The 18,381-nt window shown below is 45.0% G+C and overlaps 1 protein-coding gene across 2 annotated transcripts in view; it reads right to left on the bottom strand.

Moving 5' to 3' along the window:
* LPCAT2 (lysophosphatidylcholine acyltransferase 2) overlaps positions 1 to 18,381 on the bottom strand; it is a 56,638-nt gene that overhangs the window by 26,947 nt on the left and 11,310 nt on the right. For both annotated transcript variants that reach the window (XM_037141537.2, XM_037141538.2), the window contains exons 4-11: positions 17,491 to 17,603; positions 15,569 to 15,629; positions 14,666 to 14,724; positions 13,433 to 13,467; positions 10,159 to 10,213; positions 2,326 to 2,408; positions 1,989 to 2,114; positions 331 to 484 (exon numbers count right to left, since the gene is read on the bottom strand). In XM_037141537.2, the coding sequence (XP_036997432.2) occupies positions 331 to 484; positions 1,989 to 2,114; positions 2,326 to 2,408; positions 10,159 to 10,213; positions 13,433 to 13,467; positions 14,666 to 14,724; positions 15,569 to 15,629; positions 17,491 to 17,603 (686 nt within the window). The remainder of the gene's footprint in view (positions 1 to 330; positions 485 to 1,988; positions 2,115 to 2,325; positions 2,409 to 10,158; positions 10,214 to 13,432; positions 13,468 to 14,665; positions 14,725 to 15,568; positions 15,630 to 17,490; positions 17,604 to 18,381) is intronic.

Below are 18,381 nucleotides of genomic sequence, written 5' to 3' on the forward strand. Positions count from 1 at the left end.
ATATGAGTTTTGACATAAATTTATACATTCTTCCCAGTTACATAAACCTTCCCAATTCTATATCACAAATGTGATTTTATGGTCAGAATATTTATTTCTGGCCTGGTGTTTAAAATAAATAGACTTACCACAACTGTCACAAAACACACACACGCCCTCATGTATTATTAACTGATTTTCAGGTAGAAAGAGGAATCATGCAATGAAACCAGGGGCTTGGCCCGGCTTCTACCAGCACCAACCCAACAGGGTTTGTGGGCTGCTATATCGATCCCCACTCCGCGGGGAGTGTGAGCACATTTGCACGTGAGGGATGAAATGTTGACATACCCTGTCAAAGAGCGCAAAGAGCTGTCTCAGCACATCAGACACAGGCAACTTCAGGTACTCGGCAAATTCTTCAATTCCGATTCTCCCTCCTTTTGAGGAGCTCGCGATAGCTGCATATTCATCCAAATGCTTGCGGACACTGTCCCAATTTAATCTAAGCAGAGAATTAGAAATACGCCGTCTTAACCCTTTCTGGCCCACGTGACTTTTTGATGAACATCGTATTATTCACTTGTCTAAGGGTATCATTTCAAGTGTTGAATTTGAAAAGGAGAATAAACGGTGTATTTTAAAGTACCAACCGTACAGGTATCCAGGCTTTAAAATTTTTTAAGGATATTAGTATAACTATAATTTTCCTAAGTATCTGAGGGAAAGAAAAGTAACTGAGAAGAGCAATTCAGTAGAATATAGTAAATGACTTGTAAGAAGAATATAAGAAATCACATTTAAATCTGAACATTACTTAGTAAGCAATAGTACTTATTGGGTTGTTAAAATTACATTTTTTTGGTTGTCAAGGAGCTTTCAGGCTGATAAATTCATATTTCACAAAATGCCGGGATAGGGAGAGATATTGAGCCATACACACTTCTTCCAGTATTGGTTTCGAGAAGTCAGGGTAATAAATGCTGGAAAATACAGCTTACATCCCATTCTTTCTTTTTCAATTAATTTTATTGGGGTAGCACTGGTTAACAGGATTATATAACTTTCAAGTGCAGATTCTATAATATATCACACATACATCACATTGGGTGCTCACCACCCGAAGGTTAGACACTTTCTGTCACCGTATATTTTACCCATCACGTCCTTCCTTTGTCTTACAACAAAGACATAACACATGCTTCTCCTGTATCCAATCTCAGTGCCTAGCTAAACTTTTCAAACTGTGAGCATATCGACGCATTTTCTTCTCTTAAAAATATAGATAGTATTTGCTCTATCGGTTATCAAAATAGGATTTCTGAATACTGGACTTTCATATAGTAACTGGTGCTGCGGGTCCCTTCCAGGGCGGATGCCAAGGTCTATGAAATCACTGGGTCCGGCAAATGCCCAGTAGGGATGAAAACAGAAGAAAATGTAGTAACAGAGGACTCGGGGGTTGCACCTTTTACACCAGACAGTTCAAAAGGAATGTTCCAAATGGTACAAACTAGATCGTAGAAACACAAAGGGGTGTTTTTGTCCTTTTATAAAAAAAATCACGTGCCCAGAAGTTAAAAAGGTAGACCTGGAGTAAGTACTTTAGATTTAGCGATGGTCAGGATTGCTGCTCTCCAAGTCAATCCCTACTTCAAAAGAGAAGTCCCGACCACTGCAGCCCAGTGTTGTTGAACGATGCTGAACTTTTGGTACCAGGGTATTCGGATGAACTAGCTGCTCAGCCATTTCGGGGTTACAAAGGTGGAGCTCTGCTCACCCCCACTTGCTGTCGCCTGCTCCGCTGTGACCAGCTCACACATTTTTTAACTCACTGCTCTTGACAAAACAAACCAAGGTGAACTGTAGGGGAGACAGATTCACCACCCCGGCTTCCCTGAGAAACCCCACAGCTGGGCCTCAATGAAACCAGAGAAAATAAACATACAGGGATGTAGCTCTCTTTTGGACCCCTTTCTGAAAGTCTAGGAATTTTAAAATGGACTTACTTCAACTTCCGGCTAATTTTGGTAAATTCCACCAGCCCGGCTTCCATAGGCAGCGTGAGCTGGCCTGCCGAGATCATCAGTCTGCAGTCTTCGTATGTGTGTTCTGTCATCGGAATTCCCAGAGCCCTGAAGGCATTCAAAGGCAAAGCGACGTTCAATTCTTTTAAAAAGCTAATGATTTTTCAGGAGGCCTGAACAGGCCAACAAACAGCAGTAAATGGGAGAGGAGTTCCGGCTTTTTAGGGGGAAACACCGGAACCCTTAAAATGATATTAAATGTCATTTACTAATAATGTTCCAACTCTCTACTGATGATAATTACATGGAGAACACTTACTGAGCCATCAGATTCCGGACTCTACCAGCAAAAACGACAGGGTCTCTCTTTTCTTCATCACTCGGTGCTTGGACGGGCATAAACTGAAAGATAAATACACGGTTCAGTAACCACTAGTGGGACTCGGACGTCGAAGGCTGAAGCCATTAACTAGTAAGTCACTTATCCTGCTGATCCTGCCCTTCCAGCGCATCAGCAGCCTGACTTAACGGAAGGAACTGAGAGCTGGGACACAGGAGATCTGCCTCTAAGCCCGGGTCTTCCCGTGTGTTAACCTTTAACAGCGTGTCCTTTAACTTTTCTGAATGGTCCCCTGGACTCTACAAGGAGGGCTCCAATCCGCTACCACCCCTGCTGGCATGAGGAAGAAATGAGGCAGCATCTTGGAATCTGGGAAGGCGGAAAGCCGTAGCTACTAAGATCGTCTCAGAGTTGCTTTTTCTACCACAACCACCCCTTCGCATGAGAATGTTAGTGATGATGATTATTTTGTCCTTTATAGTTTATCTTCCCCATCCGGTCCTCGATCAGCCATATTTTATCATTTGGTGGAACTTGATGTTTAGTCATTTCATCTGCTTTTTGTTTTTTTTAAGTTAATATTAGCTTTCTAGCTTTTATGTAACTCCTCATTTGGCTTTACCATCATTTACATTTTACTTCTTTCTCTAGCTGACATCCTGTGATGCCTCGTTGGTACTGTCCTTGTTTTTCTTAATAGTTTTCTGACATTAACAAGGTTTGGGTGCCATTGTTAAGACATGGCATATTTTTTGAGCACCTACTGTATACCAGGCAAGGTCAACAGGACCATATTCATGTTCTAAAATAGAGAGAGATTTTTGTGGGATAGACAGACGTAGCATGTGCTAAGTATCACTACCCTTATCCCCCAGTTACAGATGGGGCAGAAAGACTTCATTAACTGAGTTAAAGACCTCCAGCTCACGTGGCCAGGATTCAGTCCAAGGTCTCTCTGATACTACAACCCTTGGTTTCCCCACTAAATCGTCTTTCCCAGAGCATGCAAGAGAGAGAGAGAGAGGAAATGATTCATTTGGCCAGGAGTGGGCAGGGAAAAGCAGCTGAAGAGGCTTTATGGAGAGCCGATGGTTGACCTTGGCTTCTTAAGGATAAACATGATTTCTCCAACAGCTACTGCTGATGGAATTATACCTATGAACCAGGTCCCATGCTAGGTGCTCTATAAGCATTATTTCATTTCATCGACCCTCCCAACTTAGGAACTGGGGTTCACAAAGATCAAATGACTGGCTCAAGATTCTATGGATCACTTTCACTCAATAAATATTATTTAGGCGCCTGCCATGTGCCAGGCCCTGAAGACATGACAGTGAAGTCCCTGCCCTCCAGGAGCTGTCCTTGTACTGGGATGGGAATTTATGACCATGAGCTAAGCCTGTCCATTAAGGACCTACTGTGTGCTGAGTAACCTATGAGAGGGTCTTCATAAGATGAACTCTCTTAACAATTCTTAGAGCACGTTCTACTGTTTCCACTGGCTACAAGAACATGGCTAGAAGGGGTTAAACAATACACCTACAGCTACACTTCAGTGGCAGGGCCATGATTTGAAAGAACAGCAAGATTTGTATGAATAACACCTCTTTTGGACTCATGTGGGCCAGTTCTCAAACCCTGACAGCTGTGTTAAGAAGCCAATGGGCAAGGGTGACTCAGGTGCAGATCAGGAGTCAGGAGCAGGGGAGTGACATGCCCGGGTCCAAGTTTTTGAGCAGTACCTTTGGTGGCAGGGAGTGGATACGCTGAAGAAGAAGAGGCTCAGAGCAGGGAGAACCTCAGGTGACCCACCTGTAGGAGGTGGTGAGGTCACGAACAAAGGGCGTGAGGATGCAGAGGACAGAGTCAGGGCACGTGCAGTGTCTGAGATAAAATGGGCAGGAACCAGAGCATAATGTGCCATGTGTCGTTTCACTCTCTCTGCATTTATTTGAGTGACAGCCTCCTCTCCAAGGGGACCGCGGCATGCTGCAGAAATGACACTCGGAGTCTTGGCCCAGCCGTGTGGCCCCAGAGGTCACTCGGCCTGTGGGCCTCCGCTCCCTCTCCTGCTGAGTGAAAAGTACGACTGACTGTGTGATCTCCGAGGCCCTTCCAAGGGGAATCTGGTGTCTGGCTTTCTGCTCGGTATCCAGTTATTCTTTGAGATGGAAAATTAAACTGCGCCACCAGAGGTCCCCACAACACTTATCTATCCAGAGCACCAAACTCAGAAAATAAGTATTTCTGCAAATTCCCTCCAGCCTGTCCCAGTATAATCAAAGCCCTTATACTTGCTTAGTATGAAATCCAACGAGAAAAACAGCAGGTTAAAATCAATGCTCATAAAATCTCTAACAAAGTAGTACAATGAAGTTTTAAACGGGCCTATAATTCTTCATTTTTTAAAAAGCCAAATGATCCTTTCTGCATCATACACTCGATTTGCAGCACATACTGAGGCCCTGAAAAATGAATTGCAGCTCCGCTGTTAACCAAAGTAATACAACGAGCTATGGGCTTTGTTCTTTGAGTGAAGGTAGTTTCCATAAAGTAAATTTGAACAACTCTTGTATTGGCATGGCATTTTATTCTTGAGGAAAAAAGAAATCCACCGAGAGTAAAAAAAAAAAAAAAAAAAAATTCTGCACATGACATGCATGGGCCTCAGGCCTCCCGAAAAGTGATTCAAAGGGAAGTCTAAAAAACGGCACCTCTCCTTGGATAAGACCTTGCCATTTTGTTCGAAGCCTCAAGGCTCACAGCATGAACGTATCCTTTATCTGGGAAGGAAGATGCACCAAAAAAGAGAGTTTGACAGCCACTATCTCTGTCCCCTAAGACACATCTACACACCCCTGTGACTTCAGGACCCCGAGTTTTCCTTCCCACCCTCCCGGTCTCTCGTCAGCCCCAGCAGCCACACAGGGGGCCTATCAGATGCCTTGATTTCACAGCCTCTTCACCTGGTCAGACATCCTTCCTGAGTCTCTTTCAGCCACGGAAACGAACATACAGCCCCAATCTGTTCCTCTGGCAAGTTCTTCAGCCAGTTAGTTTCCCCTCATTACCTGTGGGTGTTTGCTTCTCCCCTCACCTGGTCCTGCCTGGTGGTGCCTCTCACTTCTCCCTCTTCACCTGCCCCTCCTGGACGATCTGCCTGCCTATCAACACTGGTCCTAGGCAGGCAGACACTTCCACGTGGCTGTTCTGTCACCCAGAATCTCCTGCTCTGCCACACACCCCTGGTGCCAATCGGAAACCCTTGGTCACTTCTCCTGGTCCCACCATCTTGTTCTCGTACAGGGAGGGGTGCAAGAGAAAAACCTTACTGGCTGAGGCTACTACAAATCCACTTGAACTTCCACCGGGTCCTCACAGCTGCTCGAAAACTAGGCTGTTTCCCCAAGGCGACCATCCTGCCTCAAAATACAAAAGCAGCCTTAGGTTTGTTTTCTTTTTGTTGAAGATCTCCCTTTATCTGTGCAGATGTGGCAAAACACGTCTTCTTAACACGGAGTCCATCTCCATCTCCTCCCTGTCTGTGTGATGGTCGAGGATCAGGTTACTTGGGTGGCATCTCCATGCTGCCGGGCAGCCCTTCACTGTCCCTTTCTGATCTGCTGCCACCACATTTCACTGTTGCGACACTGGCCATGCTTCTCAGGTTGCAGTTCCACTTTCAGTCTTGGTGGCATTTCACCTTCACCTTCAGAGATACGGCGGTGAAGGAGATCAGGCCGTGCCACCCCATAATAGGCCACGTGGGTGTGTTGGTTATTTTGAGCTGAAGTCCCTTGAAAAGCAGCACCTACGGGGAGTGGCTTTCTCTGACCCCATCATCTGCCTGCAGACAGAGCTTCCAGAAGGAGCTCGATGTCGTAAACCGCCTGCCTCGCAGGTTCTGCAAACCGGGAGGCTGACTCTGACTCTCATCAGTGGGGAGGAGGCCAGAGCCCGAGCCCACACCGGACCAGCCTTATCCCACGGTCTCCTTGTGTCCCTCACCTAGTCTTCGCAGGGCCCGTGTGTCTCTCCCTGGAATCACTTATTCCCCGCTAAGGGGCCGACAGCCTCCAGCCCCTTCATCTATGAAGATCGTATATGAGTTCTCAAACATCTCACCACTCTGTTCCAGGTATTCAGATTTAAACCCTGTGATGCCCTTGTGCATATATCAAAATTAATACATGTGTATACCTTTCCCCTGTCCATCCACGTGTTGCCAGTTTATTTCATAGACTCAGTTATAGAACCCAGGTGGGGAGGGGGACGTCTTTCCACCCCTACAGCAGCCCATGGGAACCTGAGTTTCCTGCTCCCTCCCCCCAGGACTGACTTCACAGCCCTGCTCCCTCCCCGCCCCTCACCGGCCTCTGGTCCTCCACCTGCCCCAGGTGAGGAGCAGGCTGACGGACGAACGTGTTTCCCACACCAAGATCTCCTGTGTGCGCCTCTGTTCCCAGAGCCTCCTCCTCCTCCCGGCCTCAGATGGCACATGAGATAGAGCCAACCGCCTCAGCCCGTGATTCAACGCCGCCCGTCATCCCGAGTCTATATGAATCCCCAGTCCCCGCAGAACTGGTTTATTCACTGCTTCCTGCCCACATCAGACACATTCCTTTCTCCCAAATAGATGATTACTAAGAAGCAGAGAGACTGATAGGCGCTGATACTACACAACCTTATTTTTTTCCAAGAATCAGAAGAGAACTTGAACAGGTCAGCCTTGACACATGAGCAACGCTAGGCCTCCTGTTAAGTTTTCACAGAGAGAAAGTGTAAAACAGGGGAGCTTCTCAGCGACAACATGGGCTGCTTCCTTTACGAAAGCACAGAAAAATCTACATGATAAGGGAAATAAAAGTGAATGCTTACTGAACCCTAGCCATGTGCCAGCACACAGATAACCTTGTTAAATCCTAACAACCCTGTAAAGTCACGTGTCAGCCCCATTTCACCAGCGAGAATGTGGGCTCAGGCAGGTCGAGTCATTTGCTCGAGTCTGGTTGTAGCAGCATTGAAGTGGAGAGAATTCTCCATTTCTCTACTGCTCCTACTCACTGACTGCAGAATTCTACCAAGCTCCGGGAGAAATTGGCTTTGTGGGAACAAGTATATTTGTGATGCGTGTGTGTGTGTTTGTATGATAAACCTTCTCTAAAAGGCCCACTGTAGATTCCAAATGATGGAGAGTGTGTGCCTTCAGTGTATCTGGATATAGAAATAAGCTACATAAATGTATTCGAATCTCCCCTAAGTAATTAGCTCTTCGGAGATATTTTTTAAAGCGACATAAATAATGAGGGTTGACCCTGACACTCATTATTAATTACCACCCTTTCCTAGATCAGACAACTTTTTTAATGAAACAAAAAACACCCCTTTCTATGACTTAAGACAAGGAATGGATCACCCATCATAAAGGATTGTAGACCTAATGTGAGCCACTAGACGCTCACCATAAGCTTAGCAAAAAAGTTTTCCCAGAGCAGAATCTGTCTGGATGCCCACCGACAAAACATTCTGATGTGTTTACAATATAATGGGTGGCTTTAAAGCCCACACGCTTGGAAAACACACCGAGGTACGGCTTCTAAAGAAGCACAGCGCAGTCAGTGGGAATGCCACGCTTCCATTCCTAAACCAGCCGCTGCCACCTAGCGCTAGGGAGTCTGACGTCGCCTGTGTCCCCTCTCATGAGACAATCTAGCAGGCTCTTAGCTGATGTCCCACTTCGGGAAGTTTCCCACCAGCATGTCACCTGTGCCCCTAAGCCATGGCAGAGCGGGCGGACAGAGGTCACCATGGAGGACTCTGAGTACACCCACTAGGCCACATTCTCATTCAAAGAATGGCTTTCAGGAGAACCATTCTGTAGACACCCGGGGCAGCCTTCCTCAAGAAAAGCGAGGAGATCAAATACCCCGGGTGTGAGGTTTGGAACTTACTGGAGTTTTAAGATCCAAGGGTCAAGAAAGTAACAAGCTTTTCAAAAACAAATCTCTGTGTCGGGGAAGGTGAAGGAGGGAAAGGCAAGGTGAGGATACGTTCCTCAATATTACATTCGCTAGAGATTCAGCGATTTCTATAATTAGCAGGTTTGACCATCATCATTAAGGAGGGGAGACTTGTGAAATGAATAAACAAAGGATTCCCAATCAAACCAGGTTAGATTCCCAGTCAGGGCACATACCTAGGCTGCAAGTTGGATGCCCAGTGGGGCGTCTGTGGGGGGCAACCGGTCGATGTTTCTCTCTCTCCCATTGATGTTTCCCTCTTACATCAATGCTTCTCTCTCAAATCAATAAACATATCCTCGGGTGAGGGTTTAAAAAAATAATAATACGTAGGATCTCCAACAATTTTAAAGAAAAAGGAAAGAAAGGAGGGTGCCTGTGAACAACCAAGACAACTGAGACCGCTGCAGCTAAATGAACTGAGACTTCTAACTAAGCTGGGTGCCACGGAGACACGGCCCAGCCCTCTACAGGCCTGAGCCAGCATCCGAAGGGCTCCTGGGATACAGCTTTCAGTTACATCTAAACAGTGGATAACAAAAACATTCAAAAGTCACCAGGTCGTTCGGAGCCCCCTGGGTGAAAGGTAGCATGATCAATCTAAAATACATACAATTAAAATAAGAATTCTACCTTTGAAGCCCACAAATCCTCATCTTCTTGTCTGGTACCACAGTTCAAATCCATGAAATAAATCCCTCCCAATTCAGGTGCTTTTAACTGGTCAAAGGCCGTTTTGTTTGTGAAGTTGTTGAACAAAGGACATATTCTTTCCTTTCTTTGCCAGATAATATTATCCAACAGGTCTGAGAACCAGTTACAGAAAGCAAATATTGTAACTAAAGGAGAGCGCAGGAGGGGGGGATGGAGCGGGGAGAGAGGGAGGAGGGGGAAGAAAGAAGAAAAAAAGAGAAAGGAAGAAAGGAAGAGAGCAAGCAAGCCATGGCACAGAGAGGAAATGGGGTAACAGGCCAGGGTGAAACAATGAGCTATGTGCAAACCTCTGTTGTAACCCCTCGTGACCATGGACACATGTGCTCAGAAAAAAGGACAGTTCTGCGTGCGTCTCCACATGTCTCCAGATCCTGTTTTAGCTGCAGGGGGGTAAACTTAGAGGAAACTCAGATATGTGGGTGTGTGTGAGACCCTCTCCCCCCGCAGGCTGCCTGGAAGTCTCAGTAAAACCAGCTGGATTCTGAACGCAGGGGCCCATTCCATCTCATTCCTCGAGACTAAGAATAGTTCTGGAGACAATGTTGAGTCATACAAACGTGGTCAGAACTTCCAGAATGATCTCATTACTCCCCCACTCGCTGTCTGCTGCTGCAGCTCTAACCCAAAGACTGTCCTGTGACTGAGGGGCTGGTGCCCAGGTACGACCGCCCTGGGCTTCTGAACGCCGTGCCTCTCCCCCCACCCACCAGCACCTCTCAGCTCTCACGGAACCTGCTACTTTTCAAGGAGCCGTGGGGCTCTCAGCCTCTGCAGCTCCTCTTGACCTTGGCAGAGGTCAGCCTTGGAAAGGAATAAAGGCACAGAAACAGTGATGCCAATCTGGCCAGCCACGCTGGTTACACACATGTTGGACATTCCCAGAAGTGAGAGGTGTTCCTGCTACGATTCTAAGGTCTGGACCTGATCACCTGGGTGCAGGTACACAATTTGTAAACGGGGATTCTTTTAAAGAGGGTGGGTTTAACTTCCAGCCTTTGCACACCTCTCCAGATGAGGGATTCAGAATAAAAGCAAAGGCCACATGTCCGGTTCCACGGCTACATTTCGAATGACTTACCTCGACTTCCACCTTTGTGAAAGGCTGGCAGAAGGTGAGCAGGCAAAGTTGAAGGCTGAAGAGGAAGAAGAAAAGGCCCCTTTTATAAGGTAATACGAGCATCATCTAATGTTACTTAGCAAACCTCTTCTCAACACACAGCACCCCAGGTCACACCAGGTACAGATTGTGGGTCTGTAAATGCCACACAGCAGTTCTATCACTTCTCAGGCTCAGACAACCATTTTTGACATTCCGAAGCTCAGTGACCCCATGCAATGCCATATATGTGTCTGTGAGTCAGAGCCACAGCTCAGCAGACGAATCACCAAACCCGAAGTCTCCTGGACAACGCAGACTCAGAGGCCAAAGCCCCTGAAGGGACCACCCAAAGCCGCACATTCTAAGGGACCTAAATGCGCAGGACAACGCCTGTGTGGAATATTACATTACTAAACTCTGTTCTGATATTCACAAAACCAAGGCAGTTGGTCTTGGCCTTTCTTAAAAGCAGAAATTTTATCACAATTGTCTCGGTTACTAATGAATGTTTTCCTTGTGGGGAAATTGTCTGAGGGGTTTTGAATTTCATTGTAAAGCTAGACTAGGGCTTTCATGAAGGTGGTTATAATCAACCCTCTCCAAGATAGTTTTTGAAATGGTTGTTCCAACCTGCAGCTTTCTGGTATATATTTAGACTCTCTGGGTTAGATTTCTATGGGGTATTAATTTAACCTCATTGGGACAGATGGCCCAGAAATCTGGCAGAGTGGATTAAACTACATGTTTAATGAAAACAACCAATCAAATTTTTTTATTAAAAAAATTTCTTTTTGCTATTAAGAAACTAAAATACGCCCTGACTGGTGTGGCTCAGTTACTTGGGCATCACCCCACAAGGCGAAGGGTCACTGGTTCAATTCCCGGTCAGGGCACAGGCCTGGGTTGTGGGTTTGGTTCCTGGTCCGGGCACATGTGAGAGGTGATTGATCAATGTTTCTCTCTCACATCGATGTTTCTCTCCCTTTCTTTCTGCCTCCCTTCCCCCCTCTCTAAAAATAAATAAGTAAAATCTTTAAAAAAAACCTAAAATATGATTTAACTGTAAAAAATTACCTGAAGGGACTTAAGTCAAAAATTTAAGAAAGTTAAACAAGGAATTTAATTAAAGAAGACATTTAGAAAATAGGTCTACCAGTTCCAAAATTAATTATACATTTTTAAATAAGAGCAGTTCTCAAACCTTCCATCAGCAAGGGAAAAAAAATCATTCACTATCCACTTCAAGCAAACAAAGTCAGTTCATATTATCTGCCATAAAGTACCTTATTCTTTAATTAAATTGAGTTTTGGAAGTTAGCGCTTTGGATAGATAACTCTGTTCTGAGCATCCTGCATGCTGTAAGAAAAAATAAACAAAACCACACCTAGGATCTCCTTACAACTGTGCTATTCACGCCACCTGCAAACCAAACATTACTTGACTGGCACGGAACACCTTCTCCACGGGAGGCCCCTCTCCAAGTTTGTTCCCCGAGGTCATCAGCCCTCTCCCTTGGCATATCTGCTTTGGGATAGAATTTCTCCCTTAGAATCTGAGCCCGCAGCAGCCCTGGGAGCACGGGCAGGTGACGAAACTGACTGGCAGTAACAGACTCGGGGCTAACTCTACCGTGAAGCGGATTAGGAGGCCGAGGAGGGCAGGCAGGTTCCCACAGGGGAGTGCAATGCGGCACTTGGACAAAGCCAAGTTGTGCCTTTGAAAGAATCTGTCTTGGTTTCTAAGTCCTAAGAAATCTTTTAACGTCAATCATGTTTGTCCTCTTTTTTTTCTTCTGAATTCTCTCTCCTATTATTTCCTGTCCCCCTTTATCACGTGGCTTCCAGGTTAGAAGGCCAGATGCACTCAAGTCCTCTATTTTCTAACCCTGGTCCCCCTTCCAGAAAGGCCTTCTCTGACTTGACCTTCGGATCTACCCCAGAGAAAAGTCACATTGGCTGAGCAGCGAGCCCAGTGTCACCATCTCCTTGAACTTGATTTGCAAAGGCCCCAAAGAGGGAGCTTAGAATGACACGGAGGCCTTAGGAAACATAAACAATGCCCACCCCCGATTTTTAGGCCCTTTTCCTAAAATGCTCTCACACTCATTGTTTCCCCTCATTTTCCCTCGTAGAAAAGCCGCAAACCAGTCATTCAAAACCAGCAGTGCCATGAAACACATCTTCTAGCCAAACGAATCAAAGAATAAACTGATTTCCTAAAGAGTTAACGCTAACATCATGCCCACATGGCCTTTACGATTTAGGTTCTTTATCATCAGGGTCGTTTACTCAACCTCAAGGACTGGAGCACAAGGGGACCATAAGCATCCCACAGGCTCATCCACAACAGCAGATGGAACGGGCTCGCCAGTTACCTGTTCCAACTTACATTTCTTATTGCAACGCGATTCACACACACAAAATGGACAAAGTATTTTTAAAAATCTGACTTTCAGAAGTTGTTTGGGCTGTCTAAATGTAAGGTTAGTCTAAAGGAGCCTACTGTATACTTTAAAGGCAAACGATTTCCTTTTAAATATTTCCAAGTGGTTGTCACTTGCCCGCCAGTAATGGTTCCTGAACTCTATATATAACACATCGGAAGGCAACTCCTGGGAAAGCCCCGGGGCAAAGTCCCCAGATTCACGAGTTCTGCGTGGTTCCCATGGAAATGCACACAGGCTGCTGGAGAGAAAGTGGGACTCTGCATGTCCTGTTCTATTTAAAGTCCTGTGTCACTTCGGCTTGCTTATTAGTGAGACTGGATTCCTCTCCTCTCTGAAGGGCTTTTAGAAACTGCTGAGGCCTATGTTTTTAACGTCCTAGACCAAAACCGAAAGCGTGGTTAGCTATTTTCTCAACTCCCATTTCAGGTCCTATGACTGAACTGCTCTGGCCTGCTTGAACCGGTATTTAGGAAAATAACAATGGGGACATTAGATAACACTAACTCTTCCACGAAAATGAAACTACAGAATTAAAGCTAGACAGGACGGGCACTGGGTCACTGGTTTGCTAGAATGTTTCTTAAAGTTGGTGGATTAAGAGTTAAGACCCATTAAAGCATGGCATGGGTAGGCTCCCGTACGGGAGACACAGGGACAGATGGGCAAGACAGGTGTGCTCTGTAAACAGACATAGCAGTTACGAGATCTAAGGATCGGACTAGAAATCTTTCACGGAACAAGTGTTTTTTTAAAAAACGTCTTCACTAGAATCAAATGTATATAAATAATAGATATGAGCGACTTACAATGTATACCCTTGCCAGGTCCAAGTCACGGTGTCCTAAAATAGCAAAAGGTTTTAAACGGTTAGCTCAGAGAATACCATAGGAAGCAAAACCCAGACTTTCCCATGGGCGTTCCTGTATTTTCTGAATGAAATGCAGTAGGCTGAAAAATAAAACAAGCTCGTTTGCATCCTTGGACTATATACCTCCATAGCAAAGATCTGTCTCCTTCCTGCAACTACCCTTTCATGGAGCTGCTCTGAATTTTTACAAACCGGTTGCGCATGCTTAGCTGTTTTTCTCTGAATATAAACATATCCGGATAATGAATTTGCTAACAAAACCCGAAATACATCAGTTTTCCAAAAGAGACAGAGTGATTTGGGAGAAAAGATTTAAGTAACTCGAAGTGAAGGAATTTGAGTAAATGATACATGCAAACCCACCGTCAGAAATAGAATGAGTAAAAGTCTGGTAGATTTTAATTTTAACTACAGGTCTCCAAGGTTGCGAAACCGACCAGTGAATAGAAAGTCGCCTTGATCAAGAATTCTTCATCCGAAATAACACAGGTCATTAATAACGACATCTTGCCTTTTCATAGAAATTCCCTCGTAAATAAAGTTTCTCTCAAAACCAAAACATCCTCCAAAAACCTGTGCTTGGCAGAAACGGTGACACAACCAATGTCTAGAGGACAGCTCCGTGCTTACCTGGAGCAGAGGGGACTATTTCCTGAGCCAACTGGGGACATCCCGGAGGATTTTTGGCTCTTTCCAAATATTGTCTTATTCAAGCTACTTGCCAAGGACTGAGCCGGTAATGAAACACCATGCCTGTCCCAAATTTGCCCTGCATCTTCAATCCTTGCCCACCAGCAATGACCAGGGAATCAGGAAACATGTCCTTCCAGACTTTAGAGCCTGCGAATCGCAGACTTCACCGTATCACAACAGAGCAGGGACGACAGAGCAGGGACAACAGAGCAGAAGCTAAGGGAAGCGTCCTTCTCTGGCTTGACGGCAAAGGCAGAGTGCAACACTGGCATTGACAAATACGGGCCCACCTTGCCAACGTTTGAAAACCAGATATGGCAAGGAGAAGGAGTCCCACCATTGGCTTCTGCCATTTATCTGCTCAGGCCTTTAGCCAAATAGTAAAATGGGTCCTGGGGGCTGGGGGCTGGGGGCTGAGGATTGTTTGGAGTGTTTGACTGTCTCCCAGTGTTTAGAAATTCGATGTTTGCTTACTTACCAGCTGGTTTGGGTATCTGAGGAGAACCGGCTGCACGGGGACTCCAGGGATAAAGGCTCCTGTAACCATGATAGACATTTCAGAGCACGTTCTCTGTGCAAGCGCAGGCTTTACAATAGAGAAAAACATGTAATAAAAAAAGACACACCTACGATAGATGCTTTAAGAATACACATTTAAAAAACTAGTTGCAAAATGCTGGTAACCCCCTTAGTGTTTACCAAAGTGAGAGATTTTGAAAATTCAGAATTAGGTAAGCTAAATGTGAAATGTTGTGCCCCAACTCAGTTAAAATAGTCATTCATTTACATCTCCATTTGTTTCTGTTTTCCAAATACCTATTATTCAATGGGATTTTTAAAAAGATAATGACAAAGAGAAAACAAGAAAATCTAGACGGAACCAAATGCTCAAGCAAGAACTACCAGTTACGGGAAGTGAGTTCTAACTTCGGCTTTGAGTGTTCTTAGCAGCCAGTACAGAAACAATTTAAAGGATAACCAACTGTGCTATAAAGTGACACAGTACTAGGAAATGCACGACTTGGCAATATTTAAAAAAGGAATTGAACCTTGGAAGGCATTGTCACCATAGTGGACACAGGTTTTCCACTCCATGGCAAAGCGTGCCTGTGACAGAAGGGTTGGAGAAAAAGAAACGCCCACCAGGGCTTCTGCTCAAACACACACACTCACTCACACCACCCCCAGGGGAGACGGGGCCATGACCCCAAAAGAAAAAGGAAGGAAGTCCACTCTGTGGCTTCACAACATTAAAACACTTTTTCTCGGAAGAGAAGAAATGCTCAGAGCAAACCAACAAGTTATTTTGTGCGTTACTATCAACTCATTCGAGAACTCTTCCACACTACATTGTCACAATATATAATTTAATTGATCTCACCTGGTTTAAAAGTAATCAAACAGGAGCGATTAGTACAAGTACCTTCTGGGAAAACTAGTATCTTGGGAGAAAAGGAATAGATTTAATATTTCAGTCTAATGAACAGATTAGCTCATTATTCATTTTCTTATCATTTACCCAACCAAGCTGAACTCCAAGGCTAACCCTCGATTCCAATGGAAGCTACAGTCAGATGAGGGGCTTTTGGTTTTCTGCTAAAAGAAGTGTAGCCTGACTATTAAGATAATTAGGAAATAGATGAAAGCTTTGACTAGAGTATACACTTAGCAAATGTTTCTTGATGTTACTTAGGATCTGCATAGCCTTAGAAGAAGATGTGGACCTAAGTCACGGTCAAGTGTACCTTGAGGCCACATGACATTCTTTCCTTAACAAAACCATTTGCTGCCTCCTTGGTTCGGACCTCCCATTAAATGACACTCACTCCCACCCGCATGCGTGGAGGGAAGGCAGCTTACACTATGTTGCATGCTCACTTGAATTAGTTGACGTAGGAAACACAGTTTAATATCTTTTTGAGGAAGTATTTCTAGCTCTTAACATACTTCCTTATGTCTTCCACGTGAAGACGGGCAGTTGTCAGTTTCCCCTTAGCTGAATAAAACAGCTCGATTCTCTGAAGTGTTTAGAATTCAGCCACGAATAAATTGCCAAGTACAATACAGAACACAACAGAAAATGCCTGCTCCTCCCCAGCAGTTGGTAATGTGTATTTTGTAGTAATTAGAGAGGGAAATGGCCTTAGGCTAAATTGCCACCATAGAAGGTTATTTGTAAAATTAAAACTATGAATAGGTGCTGTTCCAACCTCCAATTAAAAAAACAAACATCGGTTTCCTCTGACACTGGGATCCGATATCAAACATGAGTCATTCAGTGGTCGTTCTACAGCTACGCCGTTGACAACAAATCACAAAGTCTCAGAGCGGGAGTGGGCATTATCAAGTCATCCAGCATTTCTGAGACTGGGATTATCCCCTGCGAGGGGTGGCTCAGCCAGTGCTTAAGGATTCCAGGGCAGGATTCCCCATCGAAGGATTCGACCTCTGGACAGAAAGTTCCTTGAGCTGAGTGAGCACAGTGAGCTGAAATCTGCCTACGTGGTACCTTCCACCTACCAGGTCCTAGATACAGTTTTCCGGTCCAAACAAAAAAATGGAAGCTTTATGCCCAATGCCATTTCTTCCTAGTCACTTTTTAAACTGTTCCTCACATGCTTTCACTTCTATGGCCTCCTGGCTGGTCACACTCTCTGGGCACTTTACCACCTACACATCATGACAGACGGCCAGGTCACTGCAGGGCCCTTAGCTCTGCCAGCCATCACTGGCTTGCCCCTGGGCGAAGGCAGAGATATATGTCTCAGTACCACCCACGGGGCTTTATTCATCCGATCAACATTGTCCCTCCCTCACCTTCAAGAGGCATTTGTCCCAGGGGACAGGGGAGCTGGGATGGTCAAGTTTGAAATGGTCCCCCGGTGACTCTGCTAGGCCCTCGGGAACTGAAAAGCACTATTGCAATATACTTCAGATAAGGGTAAAGATCTTAATTACATGTTTAGTAAACCCGTCGTAGGGCTGAATACAACTGAGCAATAGCATCTCTTCTTTTTCAAGGTAAATACACTCGAGAGGCAGGGGATTACTTTTTAGAACCCAGAGTAAAAACTGGTTCAAAGAGTTTGGAGAATAAAAAAAGGATACTTTTTAGTCCCTGGAGCATCTCATGGGGAAGAGGACTTCTTAAGGTTCACTCACTTATTCCACTTCTATCTCACTAAAGATGCCTACAATGGACATCCCCAAGATACTGCCGTCTGTGGGTGCCAACGAGTGTGTTTACAAATGTACCATAAACAGACTCTCGATGCGTTTCCGTCCACATCCGTGGTGTTTTACCTGGGGCCACTCCCCTCCTGATGTGGCTCGCCTGATTATTTCATTTATTGTGTTTTTTCTCGAATCCGGGTCCACACGGGACACCAGCACCGGCTGCAGAGCCCGTAATAGTCCTTTAAAAAAAAAACAAACAAACCCACAGTCAAGTCTTTTTTTTCTTTTTGGCTAAAGCTACCAAAATAATAACACTGGCTCAATCATGAAACACATTTTGTGGACATTAAAAGGACTGCAAATAAAAAATAAATAACTTTAAAAATACCCTCTAATTCAATGTTTATTAGAACTTAGTTTCTGGTGTCAGAAAGAGTGGTGGATATTTATACCTGAAAAAACAGTTCACTGATTTAACGGAAATTAGCAGCAGGAATATGAAAAGAAGGAAATGCAGTTTACTCCCTAAAGGCCTTCCTCAACTGACATTCAGACTTTGCAACGTGCTACAAGGTCATCTGGTTTAATTTCAGGGACATCCTGAAAACTGATTATGTGACCTCATGGCACACAGGAGACAGAAGCTTTATTACTCATTTTAGTAGCATTTTCAGCTGAACAGCCTTCTAAATATATAACTTCCCAGCACATGCAAAATAAAACTCAGTTTATCAAAAATCCACTGCCACGCAATTTGTCAGGAAAGCGCCTTATTACATAAAGCAGGAGTCACATGCAGCAAGCGTCTTCCCTAGCTGAACGACAAAGCAGCGAAAGCCACTGTTATTTCCGCTGAGCACCAAGGCAACATCAGGCCACCTTTGCACTCTCTCCCTCTCTCACATCCTCTGGTGCTTGCACAGGCCTTCAAACAACAGGGGAAAGTTACTGGGCGACTAACGCCCCAGGGACCACCAGGCATCCAGGGGGAAAAGCACTTCACTTGCTTTGTTATTT

Source organism: Artibeus jamaicensis, unplaced genomic scaffold, assembly GCF_021234435.1.
Source record: "Artibeus jamaicensis isolate MK-2021 breed Jamaican fruit bat unplaced genomic scaffold, CSHL_Jam_final contig_3152, whole genome shotgun sequence".
NCBI classification, from domain to species: domain Eukaryota; kingdom Metazoa; phylum Chordata; class Mammalia; order Chiroptera; family Phyllostomidae; genus Artibeus; species Artibeus jamaicensis.